General features: G+C 38.1%; 1 protein-coding gene and 1 pseudogene across 8 annotated transcripts in view; one reads left to right on the forward strand and one right to left on the reverse strand.

Annotated features, from left to right (window-relative positions):
• CACNA2D1 (calcium voltage-gated channel auxiliary subunit alpha2delta 1) overlaps positions 1–18,816 on the reverse strand; it is a 479,784-nt gene that overhangs the window by 376,353 nt on the left and 84,615 nt on the right. For all 8 annotated transcript variants that reach the window (XM_027573790.2, XM_027573786.2, XM_027573787.2 and 5 more), the window contains exon 2: positions 13,520–13,601. In XM_027573790.2, coding sequence (XP_027429591.1) covers positions 13,520–13,601 — 82 coding nt within the window. The remainder of the gene's footprint in view (positions 1–13,519; positions 13,602–18,816) is intronic.
• Positions 1,930–4,932, forward strand: LOC113911801 (annotated as a pseudogene).

An 18,816-nucleotide genomic window follows, 5' to 3' on the forward strand; every position in this document is an offset into this window, starting at 1 on the left:
TGACACTGGCTTCCATTTCTTCTACTAGAAAAAGTGTAGCATATAATGAGAATCCTAGACAGGACGTTTTTCCTCCTGAATGATATACTCATATGCTTTAATTTTTCTGCAGTTCAAATCCTCTCACTTCCATTCTTGCCACAAGTTTTGACAGAAAGAATATCTGTCACCTGTCCATTCTTGCTTCCTTACAATCTTATTAACTGGCTTTAATGACCATTCACTATTATGTTCATAAACAACAGAGAATATACTGTCCCTTCCTTTTTCCACTGGAAACCTCTAAGTCTCTTTGCTCCAAGACCATAGTTCCAAGATAATCTTCAGAATGATACATTTAAAAATAACCTCAAGTGTAATATTTAAAAAGTGACACCACTCATTGATATAACTGCTTCATAAACATACCTAAAGAACTAGTTCAGAAATCATAATACTTACTATTATACCATGCAATAACACAGATAACCCAGAGCAAGACCGGCTTCCAAGTTCTGGATGACCTAGAAGATTGTATTAACAAGCACTTTCAGGCTTCTACTACCCCTCTGAGGTGTTTCACATATATTATATCATTTACTCACTTTAAGAAACCTGAAAAATACAATTAATTAACCATTGATTTAATGAGAATACTGAAATTCAGACTTCTGAGTATCAGAGTGGAGGCAGTTTGGGTCCCATTTCACATCGTAAAGGAGCAAACCACTGCCCAAAGCAGCCAAAGATAAAATGGTAACATGGCATGTTCAGGCCAAGTAGATCTGCAATACCGCTCTGCCCGGGATCTCCCTTGGCTTCAGCAGGATGTGAAGAAACAGGAAAGGCCACTGGGATGAACAAGAAAGGTCGTTCAGAATTCATCAGTCTGCCAGGAGACTGCATCAGTGAAGAAGCAAGGGAATTTCAAGGCAGTGCTTGAGAGATGGAAAGTGGGGAGCAGAGTTCCAGCTGAAGGATGATGGTGCAGACCAGCCAGAGCTGAGGGGCCTTAAGGAGGCTGAAGAGATTGGCCAAGTTCTTAATAGCATTCATCTTCAATATCTATGCCAAGAGCACAGAAAAGAGCGAATATACTACACATCTTGTCACATGTCACCCAGATGCCAAGTAGCAAAGTTAAGAACATTAGAGATTACTGGAAGGGAGTTGGGACAGAAACCTTGACATTCTGAGACTAAGTTTTCTCCCCCAGAGGAGGAGATAATGGCAGCTCTTAAATAAGTTCCCTAAAGAGAAACAGAAATTTCTTCATGTTAAGTCTTAAACATGTAAATTTTGACAACCCCTTCCCTCCCATGGAACTCATCCTGAATAGGCAATCCAGACTTTTGCCATGCCCACAGTCATCTTTCTGAGACAAGTTTTCCTTTTGACAGTCCCTGATGAAAGAAGAGTGCTACACATTTCCTTACAAATGGGTAGCAATATTCTAATGTATGACCTTGACCTTGGCCCTTGACTAACTGCATCAGGACATATGAGATCTAGAAACAGCTAACTTCTGACTCAATGGCCTGTAAACAGGTACAAAAGATTTGCATAAATGATGACAACACACTGAACCAATCACTCTTTCAACCACATGTGAAACAATAGTTAGTTAGGTGGATCAGGGCAGAAGAAGCAGAAGTTTGACCCGTGGCAGGAAGCACACGGATATTACCGAGTGACAGCAGAGACGGCTATGGTAGGTGGTATACTGGCCTCCCAAGGGTATCCACAGGCTCATCTCCAGACCGGCGACTATATGCTGTTACGTGGCAAAGCGGGGATTAAGTTTGAGGATGAAATGAAATTTTACTAATCAGGTGAACTGAAAAGAAAGAGGTTATCCTGGACCATCTTGGTAAGTACAACGCCATCACAAAGGTCCTGAAAAGTGGAAGAAGAAGTGACTACGCAAGAGGAAACCGGAGAGATCGTAGGATGAGGAGAAATCCTCCCAATGTTGCTGGCTTTGAAGATGGAAGAAAGGTGCCATGTGCCAAGGGAAGGACTTCCTGATCTATAGGCTGTGAAATAATAAATTTGTGTTTTAAGCCAATACATTTTTGGTGATTTGTCACACTAACAATAGCAAATTAAAACAATGAACTATTTGTGAAGAGCTCCCAGCTGAGAGGCAACAATAATAATCAGCCTCTGGATAGTAAGTCTATAATAAACTCCTGGAGTGATTCACTCTTCCAAAAAATAAAAATGCTAAGAAAGACCCCAGGCTTTGAAAGTTGTGATTAACATTATTAATTACCACTTTGCACCTTCGTTTTGTTACTCATTCGATTCATTTCATTCATAGGAAGAATAAGCTCTATTGGGAGAAATGTACAATTTCCGTTTGATTTTACAAAATAATGAAATTATCTCAGGACTCCTATTATGACCCTCACAATAATGTGAGATCCTGAGAAGAAATTCTAGAGAGAAAAGCTGAAAATATCAAAATAGATGTGCACACATTGTCCAAAAATATATATGAATTGGATGAACGAATATGATCCTACCTCCTAATAATGAGAGGGACTAAAAGAAAATGTGACAGAACTCCCACCATCATTCTCATTTCACTGTCTCTACTGGCTAACAGGAGTACATTCTTACATCTTCAGTACTAATGCAGGCAGGCAAAGAGATGCCTTGTCACCTCAACTGCTTTAGAGACTCACAAAATCAATTTCACTTACTTTTACTTAAATTTTGCAATGTGGGATGGCTTGGTTATATTTTTTTTCTCCTTGATTAAGTGTTTTGTGAGCTTTTGAACTCCTTGTTCCCTAGCAACTGAAAAGTCTTGTTTCTAAAAGATGTATTAACACAAAAGAATGATATAATGTCTTTCGTGGTCACTTTCAAAGATCAAAGTTCCTTACCTTAAGAAATTTTGCAATGAATCACAAGTATAATAAAGTCCTTCTTTTTATTTATTGTAAGTTACATCATCAGACAAGCTGGCCAACAGAAAGAGATGTTCAGATATGTGAAGAATCCTTCATCTAAGGTAAAAAAAATAACTAGTGACACTAGATCTGAATTGACGTTAGAATATACTTTACCAACAAAGAATTTTGTCTACCTTCCTCCATTGGAAATTAGCAGAGTTAAAAAAAAAAAATGAATACTACCATAAAAGAATATGCAATATTTACTAATTAACTCCTGATCTCTTCAAACACTCCCCTCCTCTTCAATTAAAACAGTAAGTGATGGGGCGCCTAGGTGGCTCAGATAGTTAAGCGTCTGCCTTCGGCTCAGGTCACGATCCCAGGGTCCTGGGATCAAGTCCCGCATCGGGCTCCCTGCTCCTTGGGAGCCTGCTTCTCCCTCTGCTTCTCTCTCTCCCTCTCTCTCTCCCTCTCTCTCTCCATCTCTCATGAATAAATAAATAAAATCTTAAAAAAAAAAAAGTAAGTGATGCAATCTCAGAAATAAATGTCAAGTTTTGAAAATCTCTCACTCTTTAATACTCTAATACATTGTCAGTTGTGTTTAACACAATTGGTAAAAATCACTTTAAATTATAGCCTTCTGTTTCCTTTCCCCTATAACCTAGCTTTCTGAGATAGAATACTACCTCTGAACTATTTATGGCTTGAGATTTCTATTCAGCTACCTTTAAGCAAATGCAAACATCATCTAACATAACTTATTAAGTATCACGTTTGTTATATATTTCCTATTTCCTTTAACCAGAAAGTAAGTTTTAAGGGGACAGGCATTTTTGCCTATTTTGTTCACTGGGACAGACCAGCACATAATACAGTGCCTACACAGATACTAGGTACTAGTACCACTAGTAACTAGTTACGAGTAGATACTAGTTACTGCACCTAGGCTTTGCTAGGAATGTGAATGCTGACTTGTAACAAGTTCCTCCTTGTATTTTAAAATTAATATTTATTTTGAACCTAAAAAAATAACAAAGTCATGTAAGGTGCTATGCAATTAGATAATGGAATTTATATCCCACACCCGAATGATAATTAGATCCCAAAAATAGAGTAAATACACAAAATGAGGTAATGCGCAATATGAAGAATATTAGGGTTCCACCAAAGAGGTACAGAAAATTGTGTTGTCAGAATTCAGAGGAAAGTAAAATCACATGGGTTATGATAGACAACAGATGGGACTGCAGCCACACTTTGAGGGATATATGTATTAATAAGGGAGGAAAGCAATCAGAATGTGTGTGATATAAGGAATTATTGGAAAATATGGATTGAAAGGCAAAGTGAGACACTATCTTGGACAGCTATAAAATTCAGGGTAGTTCCTCAGCTTGGATTGGCATCCCAACCATGTTTTGCCGGCAGCAGGATCACGTGATTTCAAATGCAGAGTGTTTTCTGCCTACACTCAAGAAGTGGATGAAAAGCCAGCCAGTATGCCCTGGGGCAGCAAGATGCCTTTTGGTCAGCTGATGTCAGAGTTTGCGGGCAGCGGCACAGGGGGTCAGCTCGTCTCCCAGCGGGAGCCGCCTGGCCTGGGTCCGCCAGGACAGCATCATATCCATTGCCAATGCCTCAAAAAGTGTGCAGAGCTCAACTCTGGAAAGAGAGTTCCTGCCCCTCCTGAGTCTGGCATTTGTCTCGGAGAATAGCGTTGTAGCTGCGGGCCGTGAGTGCTGCCCGGCGCTCTTTAACTACAATGACCGTGGCTGCTTGACCTTCATGTCCAAACTAGACATCCCCAACCAGAGTATCCAGGGCAACATGTCTGCCACGGAACGCTTCCAGCCACGACTGAGGACCGCAACACAGCCTGGGAGATGCGGCACCAGAATAGCATCACTCAAGTGTCTATTTAGGAGGTGGACAAGCGAGACTGTCGCAAACTGTGCACTACTGCCATCGATGGGAGCCATGACAATTTGGGATTTCAAGACCTTAAGAGTCTTCCCTCCAAGGCCTCCCGATAATGGGAAGTTGAGTGAGCCTCCCAGATCCAGCACGACAAACTGACAGACTGACAAAGTGACCAATGTGCTGATGCAGCCCTAGCACGTGCATGGCGGTGAGGACAGCCAGCCGCAAGGAAACACGGAAGACACATTTCGTGCAAATACCATCTGTGTGTTTTTGTTTGAATATAATTGGTGACAGTGTTGGTTTTTTAAAAGCAGCAGTGATTCGGGGTTTTTTTTGGTTTTTGTTTTTGCTATTTCATTCCATTCTTGACCAAAGCTGCTCTTTAAGTAGTTTATTATGGAAAATTGTCACACTAACTTAAAGGAAAGGGTGGGAGATAAGTAAATTCATCTGTAAGCAATTAAATAAAAATACTGAATGTGAAAAAAAAATTCAGGGTAATGGTTTACACCTTATAATAGTCAACTCCAAGCTATCTTGTTCAGAACTCCTAGTAAAATTAGCACATAGGAAGAATTCAAAATATAAGATAGGCTTACTATGAACATCATCTGAATGTAGGTATACACAGCCATGTAATTATATACATATACACACATACACACATATACATGCATACACATATACAATTGATCATGTTCTCGAATTTATAGTGCATATTTTCTGATGATAACTATATCCAACTGGCATTCAAAACTCAAACATAAGAGTTCAATATTTCACTAGTCTTTCCATTCTTTCTATTTGATATGATATAGTTTTTTAGCTGAGACAGTATCACATTTCAAATGAGACATTATCTTTAAGAAGAGTATTTAGGAAGAATGAAGTCACAGTTGGAGAACCTTCCACAGCATATATTGCTATATGCTCTAGTTCTTATTGACAAGAATTTGATGGTGACACTTTCAAGCTTGCATTAAAGATGGTAGAAGGGAAGGGGGGACAAAAAAAAGATGGTAGTAGGACCAGAACAAGCAACAACCATAAACATGCCTGTGTTTTCTTCACACTACACAGAGGAACAGGCGCTAATATTTAACTACAAATGCAAGTGAAATATAAGGACTCATTCCTGGTACACAGTAACTAAACTATAACAAAGACTAAGTTAAGCAAAAAAAAAGATTCACAGCAAGAATTCTTCAGTTTTTAGCTTGGAGACATTTCACACATAAGGAAAAGAGTAAGTTTATCTTTAAGAATACTCAGAATCAGGAGCACCTAGGTAGCTCAGTTGGTGAAGTGTGTGCCTTCGGCTCAGGTCATGATCTCTGGGTCCTGGGATCGAGCCCCACATTGGGCTCCCTGCTCAGTGGGGAGTCTGTTTTTCCCTCTCCTTCTGCTCCTTTTCCCCACTCACGCTCTCTTCACCCTCTCTCTCTCTCAAATAAGTAAATAAAATCTTTTTTTTTTAAAAAGAAACAATACTCAGAATTAGGGGCGCTTGGGTGGCCCAGTTGATCAAGCACCTGACTCTTGGTTTTGAGTCAGGTCATGATCTCAGGATCCTGGGATCGAGCCCTGCATCAGGCTGCACGCTCATTGCAGTCTGCTTGTCCCTCGCCATCCCCCTCTGCGCCTTCCCCCCCAAAGAAATAAATAAAATCTTCAAGAAAATAAATACTCAGAATTTTTTTTTAAAAAAAATGAATACTCAGAATTAAAACAAGGAAAGCATTAAGAAACATAAAATAAGAAACCACCTACTTGGTTTTTTTGGTTTGTTAATTCCAGAGATAACATTTTAACCTAGCCTCTTTCTCTTTACATATCCGGAGCTATATATGAATTGTATATGTATTTTGAACAGCAAATTCATATGCAATTAAAAGTGGAAAAGGTCATACTAGATTCCATTAAAGCTAAACTAAAAAATAATTAACCATAGGCTAAATGAGCTGCTTGCTTAATGTCCCTAACCCCAAATGGCCCAAATTCATTTTACTGCCAATAAAAGAATTTTAAAAAAGTGGCACTGTTTAATTTGCTCTTAACCATTATACCTTATTAACAAATGGCTTTTCTCAAGAAAACTGCTACCTACCAATGCTGATAGACAATTTTACAAATTTATGTTCATTTAAAGAAGTCCATACACTTGCCCTTGCCTCAGTGTTTCAGTCCTTCTAGAGAAGTTTTTCAACCTGAGCGCTACATTTTTACCAGATAACTCTTGGCTGGGAGATGCCCTGTGCATCATAGGATATTTAGCAGCATCCTCAACCTCTACACACTATATGCCAGGAGCACCCCCCTCCCCCAGTTGTGGCAATCACAAATGTTTCCAAGCATTGACAAATGTCTCCTGGGGGACAAAACTGCCCCTGGCTGAGCACCACAGCTCTAGATATAAAGACAATAAATGTCTTCAGGAAAAATAAATAATAAGAAGCTGTATGTTGTATACCGAGAGCGTGCAGTAGCAAATAATGGTCTTTGATGCCATTCATCTTCATTCTAAAGAAGCTACTGCTTGGCTCTATCATTTAGGGTTCTTAGCTTCCATCTCCGTTGTGTAGCTCAGAGACAAGAAAAGAGCGCAGGTAGCACTGTATCATTCTCTCTGTGATCAGTATTACCAAACCATTAGATTGCTATTGGGAAAAACAATGAATAATCAATCATGTATCCTTCAAGTACTAGTATAACTTCAGTGTTAATTACTGATTGATAATGGAACAGATTGGTAAGGTAAAAAAGAAAACATTTTAACAGTCTTTCACTATTAGTGTTTGTGAACACACAGTACTTCATTTAAAAGCCTGTTAATAAAATATTGAAAGTCGCCATCAGATTAGAAATCCCCTAGAGTTTATTCCGTACCTTTGACAATGAATGTAGTTAGCCACTGTTTAAAAAAAAAAAAAAAAAATTAGGTTCTTCCTTTAAAATCTCCAGTAAGTGAGTGAAGGGAATCCACATTCTCTACTGATAGTACTATGCACAGTCAAAATAGATTTCTGTCTACTTAGAGGGGAAAAAAGGTGTTTTTTTCCCCCCTAAAATAGCTACAGTCTCAAGTTGCCTACTATGTAATTATGGCAACTCATTCTCTCAATGATGAAATGAGGACATCATTGAGAGAATAAGGCAATTCTAATATTCTAATATAGAGAATATTCAATTCTCTCATCATTGAGAGAATAAGGCAATTCTAAATAAAACCAGAATGTAACATAACAATAAATAGTGATATTTGAAAAGTATTTATACTATTCTTGCAAAATAGTTCTATTACTTTTATAAAGTAATTATGTTACTTTTATAAAAGAATATGAATATAAAGCTACATTTTAACATGCAGTAAGCATTTAGCTTTTTCACAGCACCTTTTATTGCTTCCATGTTTCATTTCATATTCCCTTTTACTCCTATAACATTTCTGCAAGTAAGAGAGAGTGTTAGGATCTAGCTCACTTAACAAGCAGGTAACAGGACACCTAACATCATCCAGCTACTTAGCAGCACTCCCCAGAGGAGAAAAGAAGATCCCAGCCCTTGTTGCCTCTGCATCTTTCTGATTCTCTAGTCAGAATCACCAATGATTAATTATGTTCTGCTCTGGAGTATCTTCTTTTGTAAACAGATTAATATATTAAACTCTCCACCACCTAGAAAATGAATATTCTATTTACATAAGTGACGTGACCACAATGTCAAAGTAAAAGCATCAGTCTGTTAATACCATGAGTTACTGATGAAAAGAAATTATTCATTTAAGACGCTTATGTAAATACTAACTTAATTAAGAGTACTGAATGCTCAATATTTAGACACGTTTCATATTGACAACTTTGAGAGCACACTGAAATATGAAGGTATTGATTTTCACATAACTTTAACTTACGAAATCCTAACAGTGAATCAAAAACCAGAAAGTTCTACAATGATGCCACTGCAGAATGATTTTATCTTCAAAAATACACTTCCGGGGGGGGAATAATCCACAAATTTTCTTAAATATGTTTGCATATTCTAGGCAAACATGTTAGAGACCCAGACAGAATTTGCATTTAAGAAGAAAGCCTTAAAACAAGGTGACAGGCATAATTTCAGCTCTCTTAGAAAGCTAAAAGGATACAAAAATCTCCATTAACAAAAAATTTTGATTCCCAAACCACCCTTCATTGTCAGAAGATACAACACAACATTAGAATTGAAATAGAAGGGGAGTATGGAGTAGTGTCTGATAATGTGGGTGAAGATCTCAAAATGCATATATTGTTAGGAATAATTATAGGACAGCCAGTGCACCCTCCAAAAATACAAGATGAGTCTGAGAAGCTTACAGAGCATCAAAAAAAAAAAAAAAAAAAAAACTGTAAGAGAGGCCTGATATCATAAGTAGGATAGGAAAGGAACAGGGAAGAAAATGTAGCAGAGAGGCTTGGGATTAGTGTGATGTCCAGAAGCCTGCAAATGTCTATGCCTCCAGCCACAGGGAGCAGAAGATACAGAGCGAGTCAGTCCTTTACTGTCCCTGGGCCCCAGGGCACAAAATTTCAGGAGCTAATCACTCACTCTGAGTAGTGCAAGTTGACGACTCTCCCAACGGGAGTCTCCTTCAATTCTGCATCCTCTTAACGTGCCTCACCTCAGTCCAGGTTCCGTGGGTCCCTCTGCCCCACCTGACCCCCATAAGGAAAAGAGACCTACTCAGAAAGACCTATTTGGAAAAACTCTGCCTCTTTCAAAACATAGTCTTCACACCTGCTGCCTAATATCAAATTTGTTCTGCTTACAGATGAAAGTTACTCCAGACTCAATGTGAGTGATAACCATCAGCCCCCCCCGTTTTTTTTTTTTTTTTGGTAATAAAGAGGAGGTGCTGAGAAAGTCTCGGATTCCTAAAGGGAAAGAGGAGGTGCAAAGAAACAGAACAAAAGAGACAACAAACTCCCAGAGGCTTGTGATTTGCTTACAGTGTCATGATCTCCTTTCCCCAGAGCAGGGTCACTCAAGCGGCAACTGAGGATCTCCGACCTATTTGCAGAGTTCTGTTTTCTTTTACTGTAACTTTTTGCAGATTCAGAAGTATATTTTATAGAAAAACAAACAGTGGTTCAATCTATTTTTAAAAAACTTTTTCTTGGGGCACCCGGGTGGCTCAGTCGGTTCATCGACCCACTCTTGATTTCAGCTCAGGTCTTGATCTCAGGGTCCTGGGATCAAGCCCTGCATTGGACTCTGCACTCAGCACGGAGTCTGCTTGTCCCTCACTCTCTGCTCCTTCTTCTGCATTCTCTTTCAAATAAATAAAAAAAATAAAATCTTAAAAAAAAATCTCTCTCTCCCCCTTCTTCTGCCCCTCCCTCCCCATGTGTGCATGCTCTCACTCTCTCAAAAAAAAAAAAAAAACTCTTTTTCATAAAACAAATTCATTATTATAGAACTTATTAATTCAGAATACCTGATAATTTAGATATTGGTTGAAATTTAAGTATATCTTTACATGAAATATTTTATCAACATATTACATGAGAAAATGGTTGCTGGTAAATGTTTTATAAACTTAAAATCTTTTCTTTAGGGGCGCCTGGGTGGCTCAGTGGGTTAAGCGTCTGCCTTCGGCTCAGGTCATGATCCCAGGGTCCTGGGATCGAGCCCCACATCGGCTCCCTGCTCAGTGGGGAGTCTGCTTCTCCCTCTGCCTCTGCCCCTCTTCCTCCCCCTGCTTGTACTCAAACTCTCTCTTTCTCTGACAAATAATGAAATCTTTAAAAAAAAAAAACCCTGTTTCCAAGATTAAGACCACGTTGATGTTTTAAATGTTATTTCTTCATTAATATATGATGATCAGCCTCTCCATTTGCCAGCTACAGGAATTTGTGTGTGTGTGTGTGTGTGTGTGTGTGTGTGTGTTTAAAAGTAATAAAACGTCTTCCCTTTGCTGAAAGATTTTAAAGAAGAACCAAACAAATAAAAAGACATCCTGTGCTCATGGATTGGAAGAATTAATATTGTTAAAACAGCCATACTACTCAAAGCCATCTGGAGATTCAACGTCAACCCCATCAAAATATAAAAGGCATTTTTTTTAAGAAATAGAGTAATCTGAAAGTCTGTGTGCAGTTTGTTAAAAACAGACAATTATAATGTATTAGCGATATGTAATGTGATCGATATCATTACAACCATATTGCAATACACAAAAGTATCAAAGCAACACAATGTCCACCTTAAATGAACACAATGCCCTTATCATTATCAACCTTCCCTGGGCTAGTGTTTTAGGATGTCAGAAAGGCATTTTTATAAAATTGGAAAGATGTCTGATTTTAGCCATGTTGCCTCATTGCAGCTGCTTCTGAGCCTTCAGGTAAGAAGCTAGCTATACCCTGTGATGCCAGTAGAAACAATTCCTTTAAATAATTTGGGAAGAACTATCATTTCCACAGTATTAAATATCAACCCAGGAATCTGCTGAATTCCTCTATTCAACTTCTGATCCTCATCATGCATCCAATAACCCCAAACTCAGCACAAAGTTCACTCTCAACTCTGGTGTCTTTCAGCTACTCTGCGCCTTAGGTTTCCTTGGCCAAAAAGAAATGCAACCCTTTGGCCTCCATCATGAACCTTTGCTCTCTAGACAAAAGGAAAGGGGCATATGGAATCATTTATCTATGCAAAATAACACTCTTCATGGGCCCCAATATTTAAAATCTTTTTCCAATAATAGATTCTGCCCTCTCTTTCTCTCCCCCTTGTTACATAATATATAATTCTTCTACGTGTATTTTTTTCTGCCACTTAATTAGGTACATGTCTCATAAACAGAACACTGTGGGCATTTTCTTTCATCCCATCCATTCCATCTTTTTATCCTAATTCAGAATAGGCCATTTATGCATTCTTCAAGATTTGCATTGTTCTTAGTAATCTATACTTGATAAAGCATAATGGAAATCAGGTGAGGTTTTTTTTGTTTTGTTTTGTTTTTAAGTGATTCATGGCAAAAAGCAGGTTTGGTGAAAGGGTTCACATATTAACACCAAAAGGAAAAGTGAGGTGAGCCAAGAAGTGGTTTTTGAGGCCAGAGAAACAGTGCAGAGGAGGGAAGAGCTCCAAGAGCAGTTTATTTTTAATCTCAGGCTGTCAATAAAGAGAGTCATATAACTTCGAACCAGAATCTGTCCATTCTCCTTTCTTTTTTTCTCATTCCACAATGCCATACTTTCACAGAGGCTCATCTTATTATCCTGCACCATTTGACATTTTAACACATTCTCCTATAAGGAATCATTGCAGACCCCAAGCATCAGCTTATAGTAGCTTTCAGGAACCTTCACACCTTCAAAATGGGGATTTTTGAGTCCTACAGTGTCAGTCCTCTGAAGAGAGCACCCACATCTCTGTCAACCTTTGGCAGCCTGGACAAAGCCTGGGACATACTCTGTGCTTAATAAGTATTGATTAGAATTAAATTTAATCACTGTTATTCACAAAGAACGCTTTTCATTTCCCAATACATTCCTTAGCTCATCTCACAGATATTTAAGTTTCCTCAACATACTCTGGTATGTTTCTTTATGAAATTCGATCAATACATAAGGTAACCATACATTTCAGTGTCTCCTGGGGAGGAATATCCACATATATATACTCCTATGATAAATGTTCATATATCATACATGAACTAGCTTTTATATCATATCTCACCTCTGTGACTCATCACATTTGTGGAAAACAAAGGTCTCATTGCATCACTAAGAACACAAAATAAAAGTACTTTCAAATCATTGCTTACATTGGAATGGAAGTAGTGAGACTCTAAAGAAATGACTTTTAACTTTCAATAAATCTCATGGAACCTACACATGTTAAGCGCTCTTATCCAAGGAAAATAATCTATTTAAGATGCTATACAAAATATTTATATGTTGCTATCATTTTCAAGAATCATTTTGGAGGGACTTTCATAGCCATTTCATAAATCATAAGAAAAACCATATTTTAGAGTGTCTTCTTGCACAAAAATCTTTATTACCCATCTCAATGACTCACTCTAGTCTCTAGACATGGCTATAAACACTTTCCAAACATTTTTAAAAATAAAATCTACCCTCAAAGAAAGAACATGTGTTCCCACTGAGGATATTCAAAAGAATCCATCACAGGACTTCAAGTCACCACTGTGTGAGAGATTCTAAAATATACTCTGAAGAACAGGAACATAAAACCCCAAGATGAATTCTAGGGGAATCTACACATCACATGAACTCCTCTAAGGTGAGGCTGTATGTAAACGATAGCGTGTGGTGAGAAGGCTACATTAATTGTTCAGGAATGGCATTTTTTGTTCACAATAACTAGCAGTATCGGGGCAGCTGGCTCAGTCGGTTAAGCATCTGCCTTCGGCTCAGGTCATTATCCCAGAGTCCTGGGATCAAGCCCCGAATCAGGCTCCCTGTTCAGTGGGGAGTCTGAGTTTTCTCTCTCTCTCTTTCTCTCTCTCTCAAATAAATAAAATCTTAAAAAATAATAATAATAACTAAGAGTATCAAGACTCCTTCTCTGATTTCACTACCCGATTCACATGAAAAATCATGTCCTATTCATAATATAGAAATGCAGTTTCCTAGAAGATAGCACTGCATTCAAATCAAGGAAGAGATTAACAAACTTCTTGGGATGTTACTTACATCAACAAGCTGATTGACTCCACTTGCTGTTTTCGCCAGCGTGACAAGGTCTTCTTGCATTTTATCCACCCATGACTTGATGCTGCAGAAATCAGAAGAGAACGTACTATCAGATCTCTGGCAAACTGAAGCCACACACATACTTTATTTGTGCTGTAGATAATTCATTAAACTGCCTCTAAATCTTTCTTCCCCCTCCAAGTTCCTACTATGTCCACCCTCTCAACCCACTTTCACATTACAAAAACAACGAACTTTCAGTGGTCAACTTCTTAGGATGCTGAGATCCCACAAAAAAAGAGAGAAAATGACATAGATGTCTTGTCCAACATAAGGGTACATGTTTCCTTAATTTTTATGAGAATTCTATTAATAATTAGTTACTAAATAGAATATTCTCAACTAAACTTTACCCTTTAGCTTATAATTCTTCTTAATATAATACAAAGGGTATGCTACATATAAAATATTTTAAAAAAAGAAAATATAAATAATTTTAAGTTTCTCATAATTCCATTACCCAGGGATAACCACTGTTAATATTTTGATGTATTCCATCAAATATTTTGATATATTCTAGTATTTTAAAATTCTTTCACATGGTTGAAAGCCTATTATGTTAAATTCACATCTTTGTTTGCTTTAGGTCATATGATAAATACTCTCCCATGCCATTACATATATTTTATAAACATTGATTTTAATGGCCACTTAGTTTTCCATTATCTCTACATTCCATAATATATTTGGCCATCCTTTTTTGTTAAAAGACAGAGTTTCATCAGCTTTAACAACTACAAATTACACAGCAACAAATATCTTAGTGCATAAAGCCTAAAAGTATTTCATTTCCTTAACTAGACTCTTAGATTTGGAATTCTTGGATCAAGGCTGATGTTTTAAAGGAATGGTTTTGAACACCGAAATCATGATTGAAAGATTTCAGTTCAAATCCTTTTCATGTATGTATTTCAGATTAATGAAATGGAGATCTTATAATACAAGTTACAGATATCAGGACATTTTAGAAAAGCTTAAATCAATGGTCTTACTTCTTCCTGGCATTAAAGATATTACCAAACAGCACACAATGTTCCCTATTCAAATCAATATAGTTTGCAATCCCTTCATATATTATATTTATTCATCCTTATTTGTAAAAAGATATACAATATGTATTCTTTTCTGCCCATGCAAATATAAGAAAACACTAGTTAGAATGACAGGATATGACTTATATTTGAACTTCTCTCTACGTATATATGACATGTGTATCTCTCCATTGCTTATTTATTCTACCTCTTTAAATTTTATTAGTACCAAGTGTTCTCCCGCCTTTAAGAGACCACATCTAAGAGTGGTTTTGAAAAGTGCTGTTCTGAAAAATAACTACGTATTTCGTAAGTGTTCCATCATGAGATTTAACCAGGTTTGTCTTTCTTTTCCTTGGATAGATAAGAATTCCAATAGAACAACAATGTTACCAACTTTTTGTCAGATATATTTAAATGTAACAGAATAAAAAATAAATTCAGGGGGGAAAAGCGTGATGTAAAAAGGGGATTTTTTTTTTAAGATTTTATTTATTTATTTGACAGAGAGATACACAGCGAGAGAGGGAACACAAGCAGGGGGAGTGGGAGAGGGAGAAGCAGGCTTCCCGCTGAGCAGGGAACCTGATGGCGGGGCTCGATCCCAGGACCCTGGGACCATGACCTGAGCCGAAGGCAGACACTTAATGACTGAGCCACCCAGGCGCCCCTAAAAAAGGGATTTATTTTTTCTTTTTTTTTAAAGATTTTATTTATTTATTCATGAGAGACAGAGGAGGAGAGAGAGAGAGAGAAGCAGAGGGAGAAGCAGGCTCCCAAGGAGCAGGGAGCCCGATGCGGGACTCGATCCCAGGACCCTGGGATCATGACCTGAGCTGAAGGCAGACGCTTAACCATCTGAGCCACCCAGGCGCCCTAAAAAAAGGATTTAAATGAGGTGCAGGTGAACATACAAAAAATAATAAACTGCTAAACTAAAGAGAAACAAGGAAAACTGAAAGGCAGTCACCAAAAAAGGATGGAATGCTTTTAAGAAAAACACGTGGCTTGACTCACACGTGAAGTGAACTAGTTAACAAATGAAATACATAAAAGCTGAGGATACTTTCACATGAATGAAAACAAGGAAGAATATTTATTGAACCATGCTGTACGAATATGATCTTAAAAGGTAAATATCAAGAAATAAAACAATAAATACATGGGAAGAGGGTGTGGAAAGAAATGTATAGAACCATTAAAATGAAGGCTGTAAACCACATTATTCTAATACTATACTTCCTGCTGTTTATAAGCTGGTGCATATTGTAGGGGCCAAGGGAAGGCCACCAAGATGGGCCCAAGATGGGCCACTTGGGCATGAACATTATTTTGAGTCAAAGGCAATCAAAATCCAATAGATTCAGGAAAAGCTCTTTACCTCCCCCTCAACTGCCTACTCATATAAGGTAGACAGCTATGAACAGCAATTCTTCTTTACCTAAGAAACTTATCTCCCTAACAGGGAGCCTCTGTTTTAGAGCCATCTCCCCTCGCCTCCCTGCTAATGGTCTCTCTCCCCTCTGTATCCTCAGACTCCACTCCTCTCCTTATAGCTCATGTAAGTCTCGTGCTGCCTAAACACCTTTGGAATTTTCACGTCTGTGTGCATTCCCCACAGGTATGCTATTAAATTTGATTTTCTCCCGTTAATATGTCTCATGTCAATGTGATTCTTAATTGAGCCAGAAGGAGCTTGAATGACAGGATGAATCCTTCTTCCCTGATAATCCATTTGAAAAATACTATAAATACAAACTAATATTCGTATTACTGTTATTAGATAAATATAAATGTGCTCCATTTTTACATTCAGAACAATAAATTACAGTAGGGAGCAGGCAGGAGAAAAGAGCACTGACACCAATTTTTTTAAGACTTGAGAGAGAGAGCATAAGCACGGAGTGTAGGGCGTGGAAGGAGAAGCAGGCTCCCCGCGGAACAGGGAGCCCAAAGCAGGACTCGATCCCAGGACCCCGAGATCATGACCTGAGCTGAAGGCAGACACTTAACCAACTGAGCCACCCAGGTGCCCCCGACACCATTTTCTAATTCACATCAGTAACTCTCCAAGCAGTTACTGAACAAGTCCTAAGACCCAGAGAAAATAAATCAGCTCCTCTTAAATATAATTCCCAACACTGACAAATAGTAAGAAGTGTTATATATCCCTTTAGTTAAGAAACTGAGTGACAAAGAATATATATGTAAAAAAAAAAAAAAACTTAACTCATGCCTGAATTCTGATTTATGCTAAAGTGATCCAAAATGTGCATTCTAACTTGACACCTGAGTGTACTGCCACTGCCAATGTTCATCAAGTTTAACCAGTTTTGGCCGAAAGCAATGGAAGACCTATCCAGTCCCCTTGCCCCTACTGACAAGCTGTCAAGAACACTTTCGGGAAGCAAGGATAATTTTTCAAAGATACGGGGTGTTACCTGGTTTTCCTAAAATTTATAAGTACTAGGCCTTTCAAACCTGGAAAGAGAAGATTACAATGGCCACGAAATAAGCAAAGATCCCATTTGTCATGAAAGCGAAAAATTACACAAAGTAAAACACTCATAGGTGCAGTCTTTTGCTTTCTGGGTCTTTGTCTTTCTGGGTAAACTGTCAAGTACATATGTATAATCGCTAAGCCCTATTTTACTAAATATCCCCAGAAGGTACTATGAAATTTTGGAGAAAATCATAGAGGATATATCCTTTTCACATAATAAGAAACTAACACAGCACTCCACAAGGAAGAATTTGTTGTTTGCTCTGTTAAGCCATTCAACAGACACTAAAAATTGCAGATGCAGTAATGAAAGATATATGCCTTACAACGTGGTTGGTCTTGAAACCAGATCTGGCAGAAAAAAGGCAAAAGAGAACAAAAACATGGTGGTATAGGGGAGGAAAAAAATTTTTTCTACCCTTCTAAGTTCTTAACTTAGATAATACTTGGACAGCAGAAGTCCCCTATAACAAAAGACAGATTAAGAAAGGAAAAGCCTACACATTTATTTAATACACATTTTACATGACACAAGAACCTTTATAAGGAAATGAAGACCAAAGAAATGGTTAAACCAGAGTGTTCTTTGCTAATCTGATAAAAAGCAGAAAGTCAGGAAAGATATGATAGAGCCAAGAGTATGAACTAACTGTAGGAAACTAGGGGGAACTTCACAAAGCCTATTCATTCAGATTCTTCTCTCTGTCCTTTGTCTTCAGAGGTAAGAATGTTCCTTTCATTTGGGTTTAGGGGAGGCAACTTTCACATGAGGGGAAGGTCAGAAAGTCCTTCTTGCACACGCCATTTCTCAAACTCCTTCAGCTTAAAATATTCAGTATCATATTGTGGGGTAGTGTGTCCTGAATCCCATGAGTGGGATACATTTCAGGACCAACAGAGAATCACTTAGAGTTTATTAGGTCATAGGGTAGGGAGGTAGATAGAGAAGGCTTTCTGGACTAGTAGGTACTTGAAGTGAGATTTGAAAGACAAGTGGAATTTGACAAAATTGAGAAGGCAAGTAAGGAAGAATGAAGGCAGAGAGAATACAAGACATGGCGTATGCAGCAGCTACAAGTAGCCCGAATGGCTGGAGTCCAGGTTTGTTCAACAAATGGCATCGAACGGGAGCAGGCATGGCAGGGACATAATTCATGCAGACAGATGGGCCAGACCAAGGGTCTTAAATAACATTCTGAAGCATTTAGATTGTATTCCCAAAATAATGGAGAGATCATGGAAAATGGCGTTAGAGAGTAACAAGATCAATTAAGTGTATATAAACATGATGAAACCATTTTTTTCTCACAGCCAAGTGGATGGTGGCTCAGAGGGAAAATGAAAAATAAGAAGGGAAGGTCTAGATAAGTAAGAAATGAGGGGATTAAAATCAGCTCAATAGTAGTAAGAGGAGAGAGAAAAGTGGAGGAGAGGCCCAGTATAAGAAACTATGAGCTCAACAAAAAATCTGAAGTATGGACAACAGGCTTTCATGTACTACTGGATATAGAGAGTGAATGGAGAAAGGATTTGGGGATGACTCATGGAGTTCTTCACTTAAACAATGATAGGACGTTTTGATATAGAAAGCACAGGAGAAAGAACAATTTAGAGGGACATTAGTGTGTTTGCTTTGGTTTAATTAGACATGCTTTTGCAAGATCCATGTGTAGCTATTCAGTAGGCAATTGAATATACCTGGG

This window comes from Zalophus californianus, chromosome 12, assembly GCF_009762305.2.
Source record: "Zalophus californianus isolate mZalCal1 chromosome 12, mZalCal1.pri.v2, whole genome shotgun sequence".
Taxonomy (NCBI): domain Eukaryota; kingdom Metazoa; phylum Chordata; class Mammalia; order Carnivora; family Otariidae; genus Zalophus; species Zalophus californianus.